Source organism: Acomys minous (genome assembly GCF_964271855.1).
Source record: "Acomys minous genome assembly, chromosome: 4".
Taxonomy (NCBI): Eukaryota; Metazoa; Chordata; class Mammalia; order Rodentia; family Muridae; genus Acomys; species Acomys minous.
In genome coordinates, this window is record NC_140486.1 from 11,104,201 (window position 1) to 11,129,163 (window position 24,963).

The following is a 24,963-nucleotide window of genomic DNA, read 5'->3' on the forward strand; positions in this document are numbered from 1 at the left end:
TAAAATTTCATTGGATAGCCCCAGCTAGCTCAGAACTTAATACGTAGACCAGGCTGGCCTTGAATTTGCACTGTTTCTCCTTTCTTTGTCTTCTAAGTCTTTGGCTTATTTATTTGAGACAGAATTTTGTTTTAAAATTCAGGCTGGCCTTCAACTTCTCATCTTCCTTCTTTAGCCTCTCAAAAGCTAAGATTGTAGGCAAATTCTACCATGCGTAGCTTAATTTTTTTTTAAAGAGTCTGTGACTAAGGAAATTTTATTTTAAAGGACTCTGTTTTTAACCTTATTGAATGTAGTTATGTATTTGCCACCTTCAGGGAAAGCTGAAGTAGAAGTCTTGCAAGTTGAAGGCCTACCTGGACAATTTAGGCAACCCTTGTTTCAAAATAAAATTAAAGAGGGGCTAGGGGTGAGCCTGGTGGTAGAGCACTTGCCTAGTATGCATGAGGCTTAGTTTCAACTCTCAGTAATATAAAAACAAACTTTTATTTACTTTATTTGAAGCAGAGTTAAATTAATTAACTTTCTTCTTCCTCCCACCCCCACTCCCCACTATGTAGCCCTAGCTGGTCTGGAACTTGATATGTAGACCAGGCTGGTCTGTAACTAGCAGAGATCCATCCCTACACCTGCCTCTAGAGTGCTGGGAGTAAAGGTGTGTAGTACCGTGCTTTGCACTAGTAAGGATATCATAGCACAGATCCTACCCCAGAGGCCTAAGAGGAAGAGAAGCACTGAGAAGGAAGACAGATACACCCAGGACATGGTGAGTGTGAGCTTCTCAAGAAAGAGTAGCCTTATTTTTGAGAGAGGGATCCTAGGCATGCTCTGACAGACCCAGTTTATCTGGTGCTGGGCATCCAAGCTTGGGCTTTTGTATGTTATGCAAGCACTGTACCAGGTCAGCCCCAGTCCCAAAGCTATCTTTAAAGCATTACAATCTAATTCATCTTTGGTAGAAATATAGATGTTTAGAATGTTTAGAATTTAGTTAAAGAAGGCTGCTAGTGTAGCATGATCCAGACTTGAAGCAGGGTGGAAATTCAGAAAGTGTTCTAAATATATCTTTCTAAATATATCTTGGCCATTGACCTACATATTCTATTCATAGAAATGAGGATTTGTTTTAGGATAGCTATGATCAGTAATAAAAATTAATAAATTGATCTCAAAACCTAAATAGAATTGTTTAAAGATAGTTGTCAGTATACTTCATTTTTTTTTTAATGTGCTGAAGGTCAAAGCCAAGGCATCATGCTCTACCACAGGGATTCATTTGCAGCCCCAAATTACAGCTTGCTTGCTTACATAATATATATATATATATATATATATATATATATATATATATATATATATTTAGTGAGACAAGGTTTCTCTGTGTAGCTGTCCTGGAACTCACTAGACCAGGGTGGACTTTAACTCAGAGAACTGCTTGCCAGCTGGGATTAAAGGCATGTAGCACCATGCCTGGCAACAGCTTTTTTTTTTAAGCCTAAAAATAAGCAACACTATATTTGTTATTTAAAATAGAAAATGTGTGTGTAGTAGTACCTGTCTGTCATCCTAGCACTTACGAGGTTGAGGCAGGAAGGTTTGAAAATAACCTTTGGTTAAAGGCCAGACTGGGCTACTTACAACCCTGCCTCAAACCTTTTAAAATCCAAGCCAGTAACAAATTGTCAAAATTGGCCATGAACTTAGCTTCCCCAGTGCTGGGGTTATATATAGGCAAAGTATTGAGAACATTTCATTTTCTGTGTGCCTGTAGGACTTTTCAGAGAATAAATGTGTTTCTTTATTCATGAGTTTTACCAGTTTTGTAGGGTAAGGGGGCATATGGAAGCCTTCACACTATTATTCTAGAATTGGAACTCACAGTACTGTCTTTTTAAAAAGTTTTTAAAAATGTCTTCAAGACATCTACAATACTACACAACTTGCCATTCTAAACATTAAAAAATATAATATAGGCTTTTCCCCCGAGGTTGCATGGAGGCTGAGGCTGGGATGCATTTAAGATTCGGCTTCACCCATAATCCACTGCCATGGCCGAGAAAGGCACTGCTGATGGAGGTGTGTTGCAGGTGTAATGAAGACTGCCCTCATCCAGCATGGCCTAGCACAGGCACATGTGAAGCTGCCAAAGCCTTAGACAAGTGCCCCACCCATGTTTGTGTGCTTGTATCCAACTGTGATGAGGCTATGTATGTCAAGCTGGTGGAGGTCCTTTTTGCTGAGCACCAAATCAGCCCAATTAAGGTTGATGACAACAAAAAACTAGGGAATAGAAAGGCTTCTATAAAATCAGTCGAGGGGGGAAGCTACAGAAAGTGGTTGGTTGCATTGTGCAGTGGTTAAGGACTGTGGCAGAGAAGCTCAGGCCAAGGATGTCATCAAGGAGTATTTCAAATGCAATAAATGGATATATAATAATTTTGGCTCACTAAAAAAGTTATATGGGAGTATTAATATTATGTATCATATCTCTAATATTTTTTTTCTGATATAGGGTTTCTCTGTGTAGCCCTTGCTGTCCAGGAACTCATTCTGTAGATCAGGCTGGCCTTGAACTCACAGAGATCTGCTTGCCTCTGCCTCCCAAGTTCTGGGATTAAAGGTGTACCCTACTCCCACTCGGCCATAAGAACTTTTAAATTAAAAATTATAGGTGTGTGTGTGTGTGTGTGTGTGTGTGTGTGTGTATTGGTTGGTCCATGAGCATGGGGAGGTCAGATAACAACTTACTGGAGTTGGTCCTAATGGTCAGACCTAAGTAGTTTGGCATTAGGATTGACAGCAGACACCTCTACCCTCTAAGACATCACACCAGCCCTAATTCATTCATTTCTGTGATGTCAGGCTCTAGATATTAAATGTTTTGTTGTTGTTGTTTATTTGTCCCTTCCCCCTCTTGGTTTTTCGAGATGGGGTTTCTCTGTGTAGCCTTGGCTGTCCTAGACTCACTTTGTAGACCAGGCTGGCCTTGAACTCACAGCGATCTGCTTGCCTCTGTCTCCTGAGTGCTGGGATTAAAGGTATGCACCACCACTGCCTGCCTGTTTATATCTTTTTTTGTGTCTTCTTTCTTCTCCTTTTTCATTTTTCTTTTTTTATGCAGACTTAAAAATCTGTCATGCCTGCCTGCCTATCTATCTATCTATCTATCTATCTATCTATCTATCTTCTATCTGTTTTTGAGTCAGGGTCTTATGATGTAGTCTTGACTGGCCTAGGAATCACTATCATGCCCAGCCCCTTTTAGTTCCTTTTATATCTTTATTTTACTTTTTAAAACTTTTAAAAAAATTTTACTTTTTGATTTTGAGATTATAATTAAAACATTTCTCCCTTTCCATTGTTATTGCAAGTCTACTGTCCATCCATCCATTCATATGTGTATGTATATGTATACACACATTTCTAGATATAACCTCAGTCTGAATAGTATTACTTTTATGTATGTTTCTAGGCTATCTTTTATAGCCCATGCTGGCCTTGAACTTTTGATCCTCTTGAGCTTCTCTGCTTATCAAGTAGTGGGACTATAGAGGTGTGCTAGGGAGCTATTATTTTCATGTAGTTCACATTTGCTTGAATTACAAACCTAACATTTAAATGAAATAGCTACTTCTTTGTACATTTTCAGTTATTTTGTGTGTATTTGTATATTATGTACATGCATGTGCCATGATATTAATAGAGATCAGAAGACAACTTGTGTGTTGTTTCTCTGTCTACTATGTGGATCTGGGTTTTGAACTCAGGTCCTCAATCTTGGTGGTAAGAGACTTTACAGGCTGTTTCATCTCTCTGGTTCCTTTCTAAATTTTAAAGAGAAGATAAAAAATACAGAAGGGCATATAGATTCTTGTAGGTTAACTTAGTGCATTCTCCATTGTAGTCAACATTCTTTTTCTTTTTCTTTTTTTGGTTCAAGGCCATACGGTCATATCACTTTCTTTTGGTCTATGACTATCTCTTTGAATTTCTTTTTTTGTTTTTTTGTTTCTGTTTAATGTTTTTTGAGACAAAGTTTCTCTGTGTAGCCTTGGCTGTCCTGGACTCACTTTGTAGATCAGGCTGGCCTGGAACTCACAGAGATCCTCCTTTCTCTATCTCCCCAGTTCTGGGGTTAAAGGCATGTACTACCTTGCCCAGCTTAAATAAGTTTTTAAAAGTTTGTATGTGTGTGTGTGTGTGTGTGTGTGTGTGTGTGTGTGTGTTACTGAGATTTGAGATTAGGGTTTTGTGCATGTTTGGAAAGCTCTATCACTGAGGTTGTACATCCAGCCTCTTCCTTAAGTTTTTTTTTTTTTAACATATTTAAAATAGCTCCTTTGAAGTCTTTGCTAAGACTAACATCTGACAATTTTTCCCAGTGACTACTTTATTTCCCCTTGTATGAGTCACAGTTTCCTGTTTCTTTTGTTGAAATTGGGCATCTTAGACAAAATATTGTTCCAATTTTGGATTTTGATCTTTGTCCTTTTGAAGACGTAACTTTTTCTTTGTTTAGATAACAGATCTGTGAAATGTCTTCACTCTGGTGTATAGCTACTAGTTTCTCTGCTCAATATTCTTTCTTCCTTTTTTAAAATTTTAAGTTTTTTAGTGGCTGCTTTTGTCATTTCTGGTACTACTTACTGATCTGTCAGTGATTAGACACCGCTTGTATACACACATCTGAGGCTAGTAAAGCTCCATTCTCCTAGTAGATCTGTATGTAGATGTGGGAATACATTTTAAAGCTGAGCCTTTTCACAGTCTGTCCACCACCATTGTTTTCTAAAATGCCTTGACAACACAGCTCAGTGTCTCTATCTGTTTTAGTTACCTTTCTGTGCAATGATTAAATATTGGGATCAAAAGCAACTTAAGGAAGAAAGGGTTCTGAGGGAATAAAATTTAATCATGCTGAAGAAGTCAGGGCATATTAGCAGAGGCAGGAAACTGGTTGATCACATTTGTACCCATACACAAGAAGCAGAGGGGTGGTGGAAAAGTGGAATCTTCTAAACCCCAACACCATAGGGACCCAAGGGTTCAAATGCATGAGCCTGTGGGAGAGGTGGGTTGTTTCTCATATAAGCTATCACATCGGCTGAGAATATTTTTGATACAAATACAAGCATATCTTCAGTCTAGTAGAACTCTTGGCTAAGATTGTCATTTGCCCCTATAATACCTGATTATAAGTGTAGTCTATTACTACATACTGAAGGGAAGTCACTTTGTCAGTGCTTACTCTAATTCTCAGTTTGTTTCACATTAGCAGAATCTGCTGAGCTCGCAAATAGCCTCAGGCAAAAAGTTAACTCCTGTTGTCAACAAAAATTCAGGCGTTTTTAAGCATCAGCACTTATATTTTGTATGCTTTTGGTGGATTTCCAGAGAACTTAAATGGTTCTTCTTGTTAGTTTTGCTTTGTTTTATAGTAATATTTTCTGTTTTTCTTTGTTTGTTTTCCCCTTCCCCCAGAGTGTTACAGTAAAATGTATCAGTTTGGCCTAAGATGGCTAATAACTGACACAGAGCCTGAAATTTACTTTAGTTGGGCAGAATCTAAACTGATACAAATCTACTTGTAAACTAACATAAACAAACTACTCTAAACTTCATAACATACATATGTCCCAAGCACTTGCCAATCTGGTGATCCTTGGGCCATTTCTCTCTCTTAGCCCCACCTCCTCCTCAACTGTAAACCATCTTCCCCTTCTCAACTGTCAATCTTGGCTCCACCCTCTCTCCAGAAAGTCCCGCCTTCCACTTCCTGTCCTGCTCAGCTGATTGGCCAAACAGTGCTTTATTGACAGTTGTTAATCCTTTCAAGACATTCCTCCACTATTCTCCCTTTTAGTCTAATAATAAAAACCCTTTTACCTATAAATTTATATCATTACACCAATATACAATATACATACACAAGAACCACAAAACAATTGTTATATTTATGTTATATTCATAATGTTTCGTTGTCTTCAACCCCATCAAAGACTTGAGAAGGAATAAAATTAATTAGCTGAGTGAATAGGAAGTGCAGGTTAGCAGCTTCCAAAATTAAAAAAAAAAAAAAAGATAAAGACTCTTTGCTGCCTTAACAGTTACTCAAAACTCTTTAACACATTGGAGCATCATCTTCTGGCTCAATATATCTGACAGGCATATTTGTGAAGCAGGGACTATTGAGGACTTGCCTACTCTGTCTTGGCAGAGTTTGGCCGTCAACTCCACCTGTATCCAAGCTTGCCCATTTCAGGCAGAATTCTGTCTGTGGCAGAAAACAAGGACATTTTTTGCCCAGTGGCTGGTTTGCCACATCTGAAGCCATCTCCATAAGGAGGTTCCTCAATGCTCATTACCTTCTTTGAGGCAGGCTGGGTGTTGCCAGGAGTCAACCTGTCTCATTTTCAAAGAATCCTCAAAACAATAAAAATTTCTTTAAATGCCATATTCTGTTGTAGGTCTCTAAGGTTTTTGAAGACCTTATCTAAATATTTTACCTTATTTATCTATTGAACCTAGGATGTATATAGTCTTGTGATAAAATTGAATAGTACAATGAATTAGCAATAAGCTTATTTTACATTAATATCTAATATTCTATACCAATGAATTAAAAAATAGCCTTGTAAGTAACAATTAAGGTCCTAAGTTGAAGAGTAGATTCAGTAATCTACCTTTTGTCCTATCATTCCTATATATTTCTATATAGGGCACCTTATAGTTCTCTCCTTCCAGCATGTGAGTCCGCAGGATTGAACTCAGATTCCAGACTTTGCTGTATGCTCCTTTCCTTGGTGAGCCATCTCTCTGGTCCTAACATATTAAAATGACCAATTTATTAACTTTATGTGTGTGTATATGTGTGAGTGGTTGTGAGTGTATGGAAGTCAGAAGACAGAGTTCTATCGACTGTGTGAATCCTGGGGATCAAACTCAGGTTGTCAGGCTTAGCAGTAGGTACCTTTATTTGCTGAATGTTTAAAGAAAAATTATTCTTTCTATATTAATTAATACAGTAAATTATTAAGGTAGTAATTTTCTTTAACCAGCTAGTTCTCCAATGACAGACACAGAGAGACTGATTTATTTTTAAGCTCTAAGCACTATGCTGGGCAGAATCTGAGCTACTCTAATCCTAGTACCTTTAAAACCCACATAAAAACCAATAACTTGGGGCTTGGGGATTGAGCTCAGTGGTAGGGCACTTGCCTAGCAAGCACAGACCATGGGTTTGGTCCTCAGCTCTGGAAAAAAACCAAAGCCAAAACCAAAAATCAATAACTTGCCAATTTGGTGACTCCTGGGCAGCTTCTACTCCATCTGTCTGTTTCTACAGCCACATGCTCTGCTATCTTCCCAGCTTTCACGAATACACCCCTTCTCCTTGTCTCCTGGCTAAAAGCAGTTTTCTTTTCCCCTCTTCCCAGGGTTCCTTACCCTTCTACCAGGAATTCCTGCCTTCCATTTCTTGTCTTTCTGCCCAGCTGATTGGCCAAACAGCTCTTTATTGACAACTGCTGCATCCAAACAAGATATTCTTTCACAGTTGAACCACATTGCCAGACCAGGCTTCATACTTAAAAAATATATCATAATTTTCTACTTCCATCTATTTGATTATCCCTGCCCCCCTCCCCCAATCATCTTTTGGATAGGGGAAAAGTCACCCATGAGACTTCTACTCTTCACTAAGAACTACACTAAAGAACACAAGTAAGGAACACTAAGAGCAGGAGAAATAATCTTTGCCAAGGAAAAGCACAGCAATTGGTTATCCAGTACCAAATGGGCAGCCTGTAAAAAATAAAAGTAACAATATACAGACTGAGCAGATTGTATTTATATATTTAGAAACACACACACACACACACACACACACACACACACACACACACACACACACACCCCAATGAAAAAAAGGCCATGCATTTGAATGAGAGCAAGGAAGGTCTGGAGGGAGGAAAAGGAAGGGGGAAGTAATTATAATTCCAAAAAGTTAATTAAAAAGTCCAGTTTTTGATAATTTGGTTGTTTGGCATTATCAATATGTGTATATCTTTCCTATTGTGTTTAGAGAACTTTAATTCCATTATAGAGAGTTTTTCATGAGTTAGATTTCTATTTCTGGTGACTTTTAGCCCCAAACCTGGTTTTATTATAAGAACATTATATCCTAGATGGAAGGCTTTGTAGAATTTATTGATGAAAAATGACCAAAGTGGTAGTGTCATGTCCCAAGTAAAAGCACTGCCCTCTTTCAGAAGACTTTTATATTAGAGCTTTAAAAGCTATTTATTGTATATGATACAAAATTCATGAGGTACAAACTGCATATTATTAACATCGTCTATTCCTTGTCCCCCTCTTTCCACTTTGTTAAGGATCCTTCTATAAATTCTGTGTCCTGTAGACAAAACCTTAAATACAATTGCTTGTGCTTAAACAGATAATATAGCTAACTTTTCTGTTCATTTAAAGTTGGTGTGTTATATGCACATGTTTGTATTGGTGTGTAGATGTGCACACATGTGTGTGGAAGCCAGAGGTTGATGTCAGTTGTCTTCCTAGATCACTCTTAACCTTGTGTTTTTGTTTTTGTTTTTTAAGACAGAGTCACTTATTCAGCCTTGAGCTCATGTATTTGGCTAGGCTGATTGGCTGGTAAACTACAAGGATCTTTTGTATCGCACTGTCCTTAAGCACTGCGGTATAAATGTGTACAGACCAAGCTCAGGTGATCATGTATGTACAGCTGTACTAAATGAGCCATTTCCTCAGCCTCTTCTTTTAATTTTTGTTCATGAGAACAAAATAATGCCCACATTGTTTAGAAATACCTCAATGAGTTCACTGGTTCTGTTTATGATTAGTGCTAGTCCTTTGTGATTGATTTAGAAATGTTAAAGTGGTTTTAACCACAGTACTGTTGACATAGTTAGGCACTTGTAATGAAATCTCATTTAAAACTTAAGTTTAAGGATCTTAAAATACAAGCTAATTGATGTGTAATTGAAAGTAATATTGTTGATTTCTTGCAAAGAAAATAGTTCAGATTCATTTGTGCTACCCATATAACTTATTCCCTGAAGAAACAAGAGTCATGTTAATTTTTTTTGTTTGTTGGTTTTTTTGAGACCGGGTTTCTCTGTGTAGCCTTGGGTGTCCTGGACTTGCTTTGTAGACCAGGCTGGCCTCGAACTCACAGTGATCCACTTGCCTCTGCCTCCCCAGGGCTAGGATTAAAAGTGTGTACCACCACGCCCGGCTTGTTTTGTTTTCTGAGAGATAGGGTTCTTCTGTGTAGCTCTGACTGTCCTGGAACTCATTCTGTGCACCAGGCTGGCTTCAAACTCACATAGATCTGCCTGCCTTTGCCTCCCTGAGTGCTGAGATTAAATGCATGTGCCACCACAGCCTGCCCAACTCTGCTTCCTCTTTCTTATTCTGATGCAGCAGTGGGCAGGGCTCCTGCTAGTGTGACACCAGCTGCATGAGTAGGTCCAGCAGTCCCTGGATTGCAGATGAGACTCCAGTGCTGACACTGGCTGGGACTTTGACCACAAGGTTCAAAATTCACATTAGCTGCTTTAATGATTATTTTCTCCTCTGTTCAGGTCACCTTATCATCTTGTAGGATGGATGAGAGCAGAGTAGATGCAGGCAAACATGGTGATAAGCCGTGGTGGACAGTGGGGATGTTGCTGGGGAGACTGTCATTGCTGAATGATGTGCTAGTCTCTAGATGGAACAAGGCCCTCATCCAATGGAGCATTAGCTTCTTTAGAAGACTATACACTGTAGCAGCACGGAGAAATGGGGCAATACATTATTTTTTAGCCTGATGCTATATTATAATACTCCGAAAAGGTCTAGTAGCTCCTTCTTTCAAAACTAGACTTTGATGTGTTTGTGTTATAATTGTCATTACTTTGATTTTAGTGTTTTTTAGATATTTCAACTTTAAAGAAAAAACTTAGTGGAAGGAAGCAAGGCTGCCATTGATGTAGTGTATGAAAGAATTTTTAAAAAAAGAAAGAAAATACTTATTCTAGAGTGTATGAATGGATTGTCAACAGAAGAGTCGGTCTTGCCGGGTGTGGTGGCGCACACTTTAGTCACAGCACTTGGGAGGCAGGTGGATCCCTGTGAGTTTGAGGCCAGCCTGGTCTACAAAGCGAGCCCAGGACAGCCAGGGATACACACAGAGAAACTCTGTCTAGAAAAACCTAAATAAATAAATAAATAAATAAATAAATAAATAAGAGTCTCTCTCTCTCTCTCTCTCTCTCTCTCTCTCTCTCTCTCTCTCTCTCTCACACACACACACACACACACACACACACACACACGAAGTCTCATAGATCTAGCTAAACTTGATCTTGTTATGTAGCCAAAAGATGGTCTTGATCTTCCTGCCACCACTTTCTTAGTGTTAGGATTACAGACATACTTAACTATGCCTTGTTTCTTTCTATACTGCTTGGGATTGAATCCAGGGATTTTTGTGTGCTAGGCAAACACCAGTCCACCAATTCCCACCTAAATTTCTTCCTACATTTCTTTCTTTATTTGAGAGTAGGGATATATGTATGTGCTACAGTGTGTGTGCAGCAGTGGTCAAAGGACATCTTATGGGAGTGAGTTGTATTTTTCCATTCTGTGAGTCCCAGGGACTGAACCCAGCTTGTGAGGCTAGGTGGCTCGTGCTTTCGTTTAGCTGTTGAGGCATCTTGCCAGCCCAATGCTCTCTTCTTGTATTTTTATCAGAAAAGTTGGGCTTTTTTCTCTCTCTTTAGTCCAAGAGTATTTAAGACATACAAATATTTTATATTGTTAGCATACTTTATGTATGACACTTTCCATTTATTGATTTAGCCTACACTCCCTCCGTTGGCTTACATTTCTTTTAGAACTGTTAAGCATCTATACTTATTTCTATTCAGTTAAAAAATTGGTAGTAATACAAATACACTGATAAAGTAGGCTACACAAGAGTGTCTCCAATTAGTGAATACTTTAGTAGGAATAAATACTTTACTTTTCTCGAGTTTGTTAAGGAAACTATCACAGTGTCCATTTTATTAGAACAGGGCTATATAGGCAAAAGCAAAACAAAAACAAAAACAAAAACAAAAAAACCCCACATAGATTATCATGTTTGTATCAATAAGTGGTGCTTCAAATGTTAGATCAATAAAAGAATTTTCTAATACTTTTGGTTTTTGTCATAAGATGAACTGATACTTGGTAGACCCAACTGATGGAGATGCTGTATTATATACATCACTAGCATACCATCAAAATTATTATATTTGCATCTGTCTGTGACCTTTGGGGTCATCATAGGTTCCTTATGTTTTGTAACATTCTATATACAGAACAAGGGAGTAGCTTCCCTTGCTTCATAGCATTCTCATGAAAACCATCAGTTAATGAAATTTGCGATATAAAATATTACAGACTGGTGTTAAAGCTTATGTTCTGGTCATGATTAATTAGATTTGTCTTTTATGGTAGTGGTGAGGACATTAGGCTCTAAATTTAGTATATAAGATGTAAAATGTGTAGGTTATTTTTTTTAAACCTGAATCTAGTCAGAGAATTTTCTGGGTTCACAAAGTAACCAAAGGAACACCTGACATGAGGCTCACTTAGTAGATGGACTGAGGAAACAGCAGAGTCTGGCCTTTGAGACAGGCTTTCAATATGTAGCCTAGGCTGATGTCAAACTTAGTCCAACTTCAGCTTTGCAAATGCCGTATTACACAGGTATGCTGCTATACCCAGCTGGCCCTTTCTCTTAATCCTCCTTTGGGAATGCAGACAGGTGTGATTCATATAATTACTTTGGTTGCTCATACCAAAATCATGTAGTTGATTTTCTTTTTTTGTCTTTTTTTAAGGATGCAGTAAGGAGATGGCTCATTCAGAACATGTGATTTTGATACCCAGAACCTATGTTAAGCAGGGAGTGGTGGTGCATGCCTGTAACCCCAGTACGCTGGAGGCAGAGGCAGGCAGATCACTGTGAGTTTGAGGCCAGCTTGGTCTTCAAAGAGACTCCAGGACAGCCAGGGCAACACAGAGAAACTCTATCTCAGAGGTGGGGGTGGGGGGGTGTGAAGGCAGGTGGGAGGCAAAGACAGGAGTTCCCTAAAACTCACTCTATCCAGCCAGCATAGTGTAATTGGCCATCTCCAGGCCAAAAAGAGATCCTTTCTCAAAAAACAGGTGATGACTTTTGAGGAACACAGGAGGTTTTTCTCTGGCCCCACATGCACCTGCAGACACACAAATATACATTAACACACACACCACCACCACCACCACCACCACCACAACCACCACCAGCAACAACCCCCTAACAACCTAAAATATATATTAGCTAGCTCTCTCTTTCTTTCATTGGAAATTGAGTACAAAAGCCATCATTTTAGTTACAGTGATTCCCAGACTAGTGCTGTATGGGGTGTTTGGTGGTACTGGGAGTTGAACATGTTAACAAGCACTCTTCTACTGAACTACATTCCAGCCCCTTCCTCCTTTATGTCTATGTGTTTTGTTTTTTGTTGTTGTTGTTTGTTTGTTTTTTGTTTTGGTTTTTTGAGACAGTGTTTCTCTGTGTAGCCTTGGCTGTCCTAGACACTTGCTTTGTAGACCAGGCTGGCCTCGAACTCACAGTGATCCGCCTGCTTCCACCTCCTGAGTACTGAGATTAAAGGCGTGCGCCTCCACTGCCAGCATGTCTATGTGTTTTTAAAGATTGATTTTTTTATGTGTAGAAATATTTACCTGCATGTATATATGTACCAGGGGTTTTAGTCCCCTGGACCTGGAGTTATAGACAGGAACAGCTGTAGGATATGGGACCCAAACCAGGGTCCTCTACAAGAGCAGCAAATACTCTTAAACACTGAGCTATCTTTCTAGCCCCTTCATTTTCATTTTGAGACAGGATCGCTCATACTGTCCAAGTAGCCCTTGACTTTGGGATCCTCATACCTCAGCCTCCCAAGGAGCTGGAATTACATACCTGTGCTACCATGTCCAGCTTAAGCACTTTTAATTTGTTTCTTAGGTTTTGTTTTCTTTTTTGAGAAAGGACTCATGTATCCCAGGGTGGCCTGAAGTTTATGGGTGACCCTGAACTTTTCTAATTCTCCTGCCTTCACCTCTCTAGTGCTAAAATTACAGGCATGTACCATCATGTCTAGTTCTACGTAGTGGTGAGGATTGAGCCCCCTGTATGAAAGGCAAGCATTCTGAAAACCAGTTGAGTTACATCTTCAACCCCAGAACAGTCTTATTTTAACCATTATTTTCATTTATACTAAAGTCAAGAAAACATTAGTTATATTAAAGTTTTTCAAAGATTTCTTTCTTGAGTGTTTTAAACCTTTCTTATTTTGGTGCTGGGGATTCAACCCTGGGCTTCATGTACCCTAAATAAGCACGATACTACTAAGCTACTTTCCCAACTCTGTCTAAAGTTCTGAACTTAACTCTTTGGCTACTTGCTGTAATTATGACAATAGAGGTTATTGTTCTATTTTTAGTAGATGAGACTGCTAGGATTTTGCTGGTACTTAATCATTTGACTCTGACTGCCAATCAAGCAGAGTATGGGTGCATATTATCGTAAAGGTCTGCCTAAGTAGTAACTTTTGCCACTCACGTGGGAAAATAGCATGCTCTCTGTAGGTTAAATAGTCTTCCATTTCTAGTCATTGACTTTCTGTGTTTTCATACAGGCTGCTTTCCTGTTGCATCTTTGATATCGTTTCCTAGACTCTGCTCTATGATTTAATTTGGAATTCTGAAATGAAGATGGAGGAGGCAGTGGGAAAAGTAGAAGAACTCATTGAGTCTGCAGCCCCACCAAACACATCTGAACAAGAGACAGTCAAGGAGGAAGATGCTTCTGTAGAACTGGACTCTCAAGTTCCAAAAGATGGTGTAGCCGACTCTACAGTTCTTTCTTCAATGCCCTGTTTATTGATGGAACTGAGAAGGGACTCTTCAGAGTCTCAGTTAGCGTCCACAGAAAGTGACAAGCCTACAACTGGCCGAGTTTATGAGAGTGACTCCTCTAATCATTGCATGCTTTCCCCTTCCTCTAGTGGTCACTTGGCTGATTCAGATACCTTGTCTTCTGTAGAAGAGAATGAACCCTCTCAAGCAGAAACAACTGTAGAAGGAGATACTTCAGGGGTTTCTGGTGCCACTGTTGGACGGAAGTCTCGGCGGTCCCGTTCTGAAAGTGAAACATCTACTATGGCGGCCAAGAAAAACCGGCAATCCAGTGATAAGCAGAATGGCCGAGTCACCAAGGTTAAAGGTCATCGGAGCCAAAAGCACAAGGAGAGGATCAGACTACTGAGGCAGAAGCGGGAGGCTGCTGCAAGGAAGAAGTACAACCTGCTGCAGGACAGTAGTACCAGTGATAGTGACCTGACTTGTGACTCAAGCACGAGTTCGTCAGATGATGATGAAGAGGTTTCAGGGAGCAGCAAGACAATCACTGCAGAGATACCAGGTAGAGGATGTTTTTTAAACTGACTGTAAAGCACCTGATGGCCTTTCCCAGCTGTCAGACTCAGTTAGATGAGTGACACTTGAAAAAATCCAGGAGACCTGCAGCTCTCTATAAATTTGAAGACTGCAGTCTATTAACAAGACACGGTCAACTTAAAACACAAACAAACAAACCTATACAGAATTACCAGTGCACTTTAGCACATCAGCAAAAACATTAACTGGTTAATGATAGGGACAAGGTTATTTTTAAGAAATGGGATTCTCCTAGGTTTTTCTCTGTAACGTACTATCTGAACTTCCATCATTGCCTTTTAGCACTGCATAGGCTTACTTACTACTCACTGTTCAGCGTTATTACTGAGTACAATGCGTTTTCCTCAGGAACAGGCACCTTGCTTTATTATTCAGCCTCTGCACTTGAGCTTATGGTGTCTGCAGTGATACGTTCTTTCATTTAAGCTTTCTAGTTACCGTTCCTCCTAGAACTATAGTTCCTGTTTCCCCCTAGGTTTAGTGGGTGATAAAGTAGTTACCCTTGTTGCACATTTTTTATTCTATGTCACTCAAATTGTAAAGAATGTTTAAAAACAAAAAACTTTGCTTTTAATCTCCTAGGCTTTAAAAGGTTACTTGGAAATTGGCTTGTGTCAGCTCTCATAAATAAAAGGGTCTGTAGGTTATTACATGTTTAACATGTCTGCTTTCCCTGTATTATCACATCTGATACTGTGTGCTACAAGAGGCAGTCTTGAGATTTCATAGAGGAAGAAAGAGATCTAAATGGTTCTTAAGTGAGGAGTTCTCATTGTTGAACATCACGTGACCAGGAGTAATTTGTAAAGTAGCTGATGCTTAATCAGTCATGACAGCATTGTTTGTTGTTGCATCAAAGAGGGGAAAGTTTGGTTTCCTAAAGGTTTATAGGTGATTTTTTTCATTTTAGTTTTCTGTTTTATGTATAAAGCAACATATTGCTGATGTACAAAGGGTATTGAAAGAAATGTCATATTGGTTGTCTAAATTTATACCTAACCATGTAAACTCAATAGCAAGAATGACTTAAAAAGCACTTTATAGGTGTTGAACGTAGAACAGTAAGTCTCTTTCATATAGCATATTAAATATACGTTTAAACAGTCTTTAGAAATGCTTTTTACTATGATAATATCTTGATTGAATTCCTTTAGTAATTTCTTATATTAAAACTAATGGGAAAAGAGTTAAATGAAGCTCATGAAAGAAGCAGACTTTTGAGCTGTTCTAGGGTATGATCTAGGTGTATTTCAGTTTTCCAGTTAGTATTATTTTTAAGGAAGCCTTATTAAATACCTATAATTTGTTTGTGTATTCTTATGTTCTGTTCTAATCTATTAATCAGATTTCCGATGGATCGCCTGATACAGTACTTACACAGTACTTAATTCTAGTTATAAATAGGTTTTCATGTAACCACCTCAACACTTTGCCTTTTTATGGAAAGGGAGATGGTGGGTGAATAAAATTCTTTTTAAAGCTAGAATCCCCTTGTAGAGGTGAAATGAGTAATGTCTAGTGAGCACTGTTTCCCTAACCTACAGGCTAGGTGTGCTTTGTTCATATCTGACTATCATAACCATATTTAAGAGGTCTGAAACATTGCTGTTCTTTCTGTTTGCCATCTACTCTGAATTGTATACTAATCAAACATTGAAGTAAGTTAATATTTACTGTAGTTTCTATTTTTTATATATTACTTAGTAAATTTTTGACCTTTGAGAAGAGGTAACAGTTTCTAAGGTAATTGTGGAAAATCAAATGGTACTTGAAGATGAAGGCCATTGTATGGCTGTAGTATGCACTGCTCAGATTTTTGGAGGGGAAGGTGGCACTGTTCACACACGGTACAGGCATAAATGGTCATTTTTATTTTTATTTATTTTTATTTTTTTGGTAATTATGCAAAGCAGCAAACATTCAACTACCTAGTGTTTAAATATAAGGAACTTAAGGTCAACCATATTGTTATCTCTGAAAAACTGTGACCATGTACAGTTCTACTGTAACAGACACACATTTTTAAATTCCTGAGTTACATGACTTTGGGCAAGGAGGGAGGCACACTCAACCTTACAGCACAGGTAGTTGTTGAAAAGTGCTGTGAACTGGCTTGAGTGAAACAACACGGACATTCAGGTGAACTTACTTTGGACGTGCCTAAGAAAATCTCTTGGATGCTGAACTTTGAGTCCAGCTGTTTACACAGAATGGAAAGCAATTGGAACAGTAAAAAGTTTCCTACTATGTAATTTTGTCAAGATACAACCAGTTTAATAATTCAGAAAAATTTATTTATAAGCTTTTGTTTAGTCACATCTTAAAAACTGGAAGAAGTATCCTGATTGTACTCTATGCCAAGTAATTTAATAGTATATTTTCTTTTAAAGAATGCAGACTAGTACAGGCTTACTGACTTATTTTGATACTTTGGGAAGAGATGTTTATGAAGTTAAAAATCAGTTAACTAATAGGTTACTTAGTATTGCATTGTACTATTTTCTTGAAGTTTTTGGAAATATGGGTGATTCAAGTATCTGTTTGGAGGACCAAGAAGAAGATGCTCTGGCAGTACTTTCATTTGGAGGACTTAGAAATATTATGATAAATTTATAGTATTTTATAGTAAATCAATGTAAAAGTGTTATGTGATAGTTATCTTAAATACTCAAGGCTTTTCTCAAATGCCTGGCTTATCTCTACAGTTTTTGGTATGCTTTATATATTACCTTTGCAGTTTTATGATTGGAACATTTATATGCTTTATGTTTTCTTTCCAGTTTATGAATGGAACATTATTTTTCATGGGGACAGTTTCTCTGTGAAGTCACTTGAGCTCTGTAAAGTCTGTTGGAAGTGTTTTGAATATAATTAATAAGAATAATGGGCATTAGACTTCATTAAGTTCAAGGAATTAATATCTTGAGTAAACATGCACATCAGTATATATATGAGCATTCGAAAAACATTTCCCCCCCCATAACTCTTCCTTGTCATTAATAGCTAGCATAGGGTGAGCCTCAGGGTAGCTTTGTCTCATCTTGACTATTATGGCCTACTTTTGTGTGGTCAAAAGAGTACCAGTGTGGCAGGTAAGAGTCAGTTGTCTCAGCTGGCTTACCATTTTTGGAGTGGGTGAAGGTCGTTATTGAGGACAGTTGTGTAAGATCACCTGAACTCTTAATTCATGTGAGGTGGTCAGACCAGCTCAACCCCGCTGAAGCCAGCATTTCTGCACCTAATACGCAAATATGATATGCTCAGATGCATTATGACAAACTTGCCTTGTTAGTTTTTCTATGATTATTATTCTTAATTCTTGTCTAGAAATAAACATTCTTAAAAAGTAACAAATTTGGGGCTGAGAGATGGCTCAGTGTTTAAGAGCTAGTACTGCTCTTTCAGAGGCTCAATTCCTAGCACCCATATGGAGTGGCTTGCAACCACTGTAATTAGCTCTAATGCCTCAGGTGTGTGTGTGTGTGCGTGCACACGCACACACATATGCACATATACACACACAGACATACACACATACTCACAATTTAAAATGAAATACTAATTCTTAAGTTACCCATATTTCCACATTTTAAAATATATTTTTTATTTATTTTTTATGAGTATAAATGTTTTGTCTGAGTGCATGTATGTATACCATGTGTGTGCCTTGTGCCTGTGAAAGTCAGAAAAGAGCTTTTGAGCCCCTGGAATTAGAGTTATGGATGGCTGTGAGCCACCATGTGGGTGCCTGGAATCAAACTTAGATCTTCTGCAAGAGCAACAAATGCTCTAACCACCTCTCTAGCCTCTGGTAATTTTACTTTTGTTAACATTTGAGTATATCTTCTATAAAACATAACGTAATTTGTCATACAGGGTATACATCTGTCTTCCTTTTCTTTGTATGTTTGCATTTTGAACCTTTTAAATGCTATTCTCTAGATTATTTGAATTTTGAATAATTTAGTTAAATGTAAAAATAACTTCCCTATTGTTTGCCTACTGTTGGGCTGTTTTTATATTTTGCTGTTGTAAGTAAGAATATGAACATTTAGAGCTTTTGATCATATATTATAATATTGTATTTAAAATATATTCTTTATTGTGTCTTGGAGTTTGAGTATTTATTGTATTCTTTCTATAGATAAATATTTATTTAGTCTTGTTGATTTGGTGGAAGAATTGGAGCTTCAGGCTGATTTGTATTACCTTGCTATTTAGTGAATTCGAAAAACTACCTTTGCTACTTATTTCTTCTGGTAAACAATTTCATGTTCTTCACACACTCTCTTCTTGGCACATTGTGCATTTTTCTTCTTATTTTGTAGGGTTATTAATCTATTGGGTATCCAATTGTTTGAAAAAGTTTTGGTAGTTATTCAAGCAGTGGGAACTCAGTTTCCAGTCTCCATGAAGCACTGGGTATTGACCTTTCTCCTAGATTGAATTTGAAGTGACTCTTAGTGACTAAAAGCTTCATGTACTTACTGTAAATAAGTGTCTGTAAGCTGGAATTAGATTGGTAGCTGTTTAGGAGACCTGGTAGATAATATTGTTAATAAAATATAGAGGCAGAACAGTCAGGCAAAAACTGTTTTGAGCTTAGTAAATCCAGACTTGGCCAATAAGATCCATGCAGTTTAAATCAGGCTATGCATTTTAATAGCTGTAAAATTCTGGTACCCAAGCTATTCTCCAGCCCATTCAAATCAGAGTCTTCTGGGGTCTGACCCTAGGCCCAGTGCCTTTAAAACTCTCCAAGTGAACTGCTCAGTTAGGCAAGCCAGGCTGTATGATGTGATTGGGTTTGGGGGGCAGAGGGAAGTGAGAATGAGAACTTGAAACTGGTAGTCTAGTCACTTGAGTTGGCAGTGGATTTGATATTCTAAAAATGGAGTCTGGTTTTTAGAAATCAGAGTTGGATACTGTGCACAGTTCTAAATTAATAGGCATGGGTACCTCTTTCTCCATTTAAATGGAATGAATGTTTGTGGGTTTTTTGTTTTTTAACAGTGTCTCATTAAGTACCTGGCCTTGACTAGTGATCCTGGTGCCTCTGCCTCATTTTCTACTACACCCATCCTAAGTGTTTTTACATACATTGTTTAAGTGGATTATCTGGATGTTTCAGTGCCTGCATGTTCAATTATAGGCTTTGAAATAGATATCCTATGGCAGCCTCTCATGTTAAGTACTAAGATACATTGTTTGCATCCTTATTATCTAAATGAGTGTTTACCCTAACTTTGTATGTACAACACAGACTATACCTTAGTGTTAATAAAAAGACCATGCTTATTAAGATGAGAATATTGTCCCTGTTTTTTAAAGTTTTTAATGGACTACTTTTTAGTAGTTTTCAGTTCACAGCAAATTTGAACAAGAATTGTTCCAAATTTCTGCCTCCATATATAGCCTCCCACTATTAACCAATGTAAGTTAAAGTATACATTTTTTTCAATAACGATAAACCTACATTGACCTTCTGTTATCACCTAGTTTTTCTGAGTTTTGTAGATTTTTGACAAATATGTCTTTGTTGTTGTTCTCAAAATTCATGTTTGTTAGTATTTATGGCCAGTAGTCATCTTTTTGTCCTCAGTATAAGCATGTGTGTGCTCATCATTTCCTGAATTCAATATATATTCATTGAAAAGTAGATAATGGCATTATTTAATAGATCAGCTTTCTGATTTCTGCCCTACACTTATTGTTACCCAGCACATGTAATGGGGCTAAAATGAAAGTGGATACTCTTTAAATTCTGCTTAAGCCAAGTAAGCTGGTGTCATCTCTAACCTCAGCACTCCAGATGCTAAAGTGCAAGGCTGGGCTGTATAAGTTCAAGGCCAGACTGAGCCACCTAATAAGCCCTGTCTCAAAGACTACAAGGAAAATAAAGTATAAATTCTACTTGGTCTGGTTTTCCTGAAGCTAATATATAGTAGGAGAAGATATATCCTTCTCAAAGAGTCATGCATATAGAGAAAATGCTTTGTTCAAAAACATTTTTTAAAAGATTTATTTATTATTTATATAGTGTTCTGCCTGCTTGTACGCCTGCACACCAGAAGAGGGCACCAGATCATACTATAGATGGTTGTGAGCCACCATGTGGTTGCTGGGAATAGAACTCAGGACCTTTGGAAGAACAACCAGTGCTCTTTAATCTCTGAGCCATCTCTCCAGCCCCCAAAATATCTTTTAAAGTGGAGATATTAGAGAAAGAGTAGTCAGAAGAAAATGAGTAGGGTGCAGTTAGAAGAAATGTAGGTAACAAACTTGAAGAGGATTTTTTTTTTTTAAAGTGGAATGGGGTTAAAATTTGTGCAGGAGCATATAGGCGTAGAAAACTGGATGACATGATTAAAATGTCTACAGTTATTCTTAATAATGAGGCATTGTTTTGTATCTTTGTAAATAGCGACTAAATTATAAAATGAGCCATGTTTTTAGAATTAACATGGAGTAAACATGATGGAACAATTCATAAGACTGTGATTTCCAATTTTGTGTGTTTTGTTTTGGTGGTGCTAGGCATCAGACCCGACCAAGGCCTTGCACATGCTAGGCAAGTGTTCTGGTACTGAACTATGTCCCAAGCCCAGGACTGCTCTTTACATAGTTTCTTGATCTAGATAGATGGTATAAGCCCAACATTGATTGTCAGTTGTTTTATTCAGCAGGTATTTGCATACCTAATACACAGTATTGAGGTCATAATAGGGAATGAAGTCTCTTCCTTCATGAAATACACTCTTCCTTGAGTAGCCTGATAATAAATACATTCATTATTACTAGGTGGTTCGCTACTATAAATAATAGTAATAATAATAAAGCATAGAGGAGATAAAGATGAAATGGGAGTTGGATAGAAAGCTATTGTGAACCAAGCGTGGTGGCATGTGCCTTTAATCCCAGCACTTGGGAGGCAGAGTCAGGTGGATCTCTGTGAGTTCGAGGCCAGCCTAGTCTACATAGTAAGTTCTAGGACAGTCAGGACTGTTACACAGATAGACCCTGTCTCAGAAACAGACAGACAAACAAACAAACAAACAAAAAAGGAAAGAAACAAAAGTTATTGCAGTCAAGAGTAGTATGAGAAGGCAACTATTTAATATTTGTCCTGAGTATGAAGATTTTAATACTGTTTGATAGAGGCCCAAACCAAAATAGTCCAGCTCAACAACGAACAGTTTGTGTAGTGGCATATCTTTAACCAGAATCTGGTGAAACTACTCTTCAGTAGATTATTAATATCTGTTTACATGCTCACATACTTGAGATATGTTAGATTATGTGGAAACAAGTTTCCTCACTGCAGGACAACTTAGAACTGTTAATATATCCTGTGCCCTGTCTGTCTGTCTGTCTGTCTGTCTGTCTACCTGCCCACCCACCTATCTGCCTACCTTTCAATTTTTGAGACAGAGTCTTATTGTAGCCCACGCTGGCTTCCAGTTGAGAATGACCGTGAACTTCATATTGGTATTATAGGATTCTAGGGATGTGCACCACATCTGCTTTCATACAGTGTTGGGAAGCCAGGCTTTGTGCATGCTAGGCAAGCACTCTACATCCTACATCTTTAGCCTATATCCCCAAACTTAAGTACAAGACTCCTTTGTTCCTTTTAACACCCTGGATGACACTAAACTTTTGTAAGACTGTCCCAGAAATACACGTAGAGTCTGTACATGCTTCATGTGGTCTTTTGTTGTGGTTAATTTACCAGTATGGCCTAATAATGTTTTTGGTTAGGCCTATAATTATTATTAGGCAGTATTTTCTAACCCACTAGCAATCAAGACACAGACACCTGTTTATTTTAAAATAGCCTTAGTTAACCGGGGGCAGGGCAGATATTAATCCCCTAAACTACTACCCATAGTGGGGTAGGTATGGCATACCTGCCCCAATCCCATGCCATCTGGTTCTCATTATTTCTATCAAGCTACCGCCCATCCATAACCCCAAATACTTGTTACTGTTCTTCATCTGGGCCAACTCCTCCATCCATACTGGCCTTGTGCTTCTCCACCTAACCCATAGTGCAGCCTCCTTCCCCTCCCCTCTCCTCTTCGCTGGGGTGTCTCCTCCCTAGCCTACCCTAGCCCTGGAACCTTAGCCATGCCTATCCCATTTGCCCTGCCCACATGTGATGGCCTTTTATTGGTCAAATAGGTTAGGCTCTTAGGCAAAGTACAGGTGGGGCAGAGACAGCAAGCAGTAATTAGCATCAAAACACATCAGACCAACTTCCAACAGTCTTTCAATACAATTAAAAAGAAAATTAAAACAAAGCTTTCAGTCAGATGACAGTTATCTTGTAATGATTGGCCATGGGATCACCTGACAAAATATTACCTGCCGTTTTAGAATTTAAAGCCAACACAGTTAAAAATATTCAAATTTACAGTGGTTCTCAACAAAAGCCATACATTAAGAATTATCTTTAACACTTAAAAAAACCAAACCAAACCAAACCAAACCAAACATCAACCTTAGATATCTTGGAGCCATCCTGGTTTCTGGTTAGGCCACTCTAGCTTCTTAGGTTTAGCAAAGGCTGAAAACCAGCTAACTGCAGGTGAAGTCAGTCATGAGGAAGAGAACACATTTTCCCAGCTAGACCATGAAGCTATGAAAAAGGGTAACATCATATAATATTAGTTATTTTATTTTCTTATAATAAGCTTCTTTGGCATAGTTAGTGAATTTCAACACAGCCTATCAGGGCTATATCAACCACACTTAAAAAAAAAACAAACAAACCAAAAAACTAATGCAGTTTCCACTTTCCTGAATTAAGTATGTTTAGATAAAAATACACTTTTGTAGATTACTAATGTTTTGTCAAGTGGCCTCAGTGTCTCAAAACTGTGCTAAGGGGATTTGAATGAGTGTTCAAGGAAATAGAAAATGTCAGCATACTTGACAAGGGGGTGTGGCATGTGATAGGAACTGTATAGGCAGAGTTCTATAAGATGCTAGTGACTGTCGCTGAGTTACAGACAGGTAGAGGTCCTGAATGCATATGGGGAACAGACTCACTTTGACACTGGTGAAGACCATGAGCAGCCTTTGAACCCAGAGTCCCCAAATCACAGATGGTTACTCCAAGAATTCTCCCTCACCCAGCCAAATGCCCACAACAGTCCTTTGTTACTTCTTAATTTTCTTGCCCATTTGAAGGTTGATACTCTATTAAAATACCCCAAGGCACTGTAGTTAACATTGATTGCTAAAAGTGGGAACATTTCTGAGTCGCCTGTAAAAATTGTCACTAAAGTGTACTGTCTACTTTATTGATTAAGAAAAGTATACTTTTGCCTGCTAAAATTTTCTTTTCATGACATTTTAAAGACTGCATAGTAAACAGGCTTTTGTTTGGTTTTTTATTTTTAAAATTAGGTATTCTTAGCTGAGCCTGGTAGCATAAACCCATAATCCTAACATTTGGGAGATAGGGAGGCAAGAAGACCAGGATTTCAGAGCCAGTTATGACTATATATAAAGTTTGAAGTAACCCCGGGTTATGTAAAGCCAACTCCTAAAACAAACAAAGAAGCATTTAGAGCAGAAAGCACCAGTTTGATACATTTTAGCTTGTGTTTATTTGAAGGGTGGAACATAAAAAGCTGTATTTTTGCAACAATAGGTAGGGAAGAATGATCTTTTCTTTTATGCCTGTCTATGCCACACAGACAAACAAATAAACAATCAATCAATCCCAACCAACCAATAAAAAAAAAAAAAAACAACACCATGGTGCTTTAATCCCAGCACTCGGGAGGCGGAGGCAGGTGGATCGCTGTGTGTAAGTTTGAGGCCAGCCTGGTCTACAAAGTGAGTCTAGGACAGCCAAGGCTATACAGAGAAACCCTGTCTAAAAACAAAAACAAAATAAAAAATGAACAAAAACCAACCACAACCAACCAAACAAAAAACTAAATAAAGGGCTGGAGAAATGGCTCAGTGGTTAAGGGCACCGCCTGCTTTTCCAGAGGTCCTGAGTTCAATTCCCAGCAACCACATGGTGGCTCACAACGATCTATAATGTTATCTGATGCCCTCTTCTGCAGATAAAGCACTCATAATACAATAAATACAATAAATAAATCTTTTTAAAAAACTAAATAAAAAATTTGATGGAAAAAGACAATTCATTTAAAACTCATAGGTAGTTTATAACTTGAGAGTTTTTACTATTCATTCCATAAACACTGTCATTTCACTCTGATTCAAAGCCTGTAATTTTTCTACGAACATTATGAAAGAATATACTATATAAGCATTTTATTCCTTATAATTAATGAACTAATTTGTCAGTAGTCTTCTGTAGAGGAAATGTCTTGAGTGGATGTAACAACTGTCAATAAA

At 38.1% G+C, this 24,963-nt stretch overlaps 1 protein-coding gene across 5 annotated transcripts in view; it reads left to right on the forward strand.

The window, feature by feature from the left end:
- Positions 1-24,963, forward strand: part of ARK2N (arkadia (RNF111) N-terminal like PKA signaling regulator 2N) — an 85,649-nt gene that overhangs the window by 20,889 nt on the left and 39,797 nt on the right. For all 5 annotated transcript variants that reach the window (XM_084779933.1, XM_084779934.1, XM_084779932.1 and 2 more), the window contains one exon: positions 13,761-14,545. In XM_084779933.1, coding sequence (XP_084636059.1) covers positions 13,831-14,545 — 715 coding nt within the window. In that variant the 5' untranslated portion in view covers positions 13,761-13,830. The remainder of the gene's footprint in view (positions 1-13,760; positions 14,546-24,963) is intronic.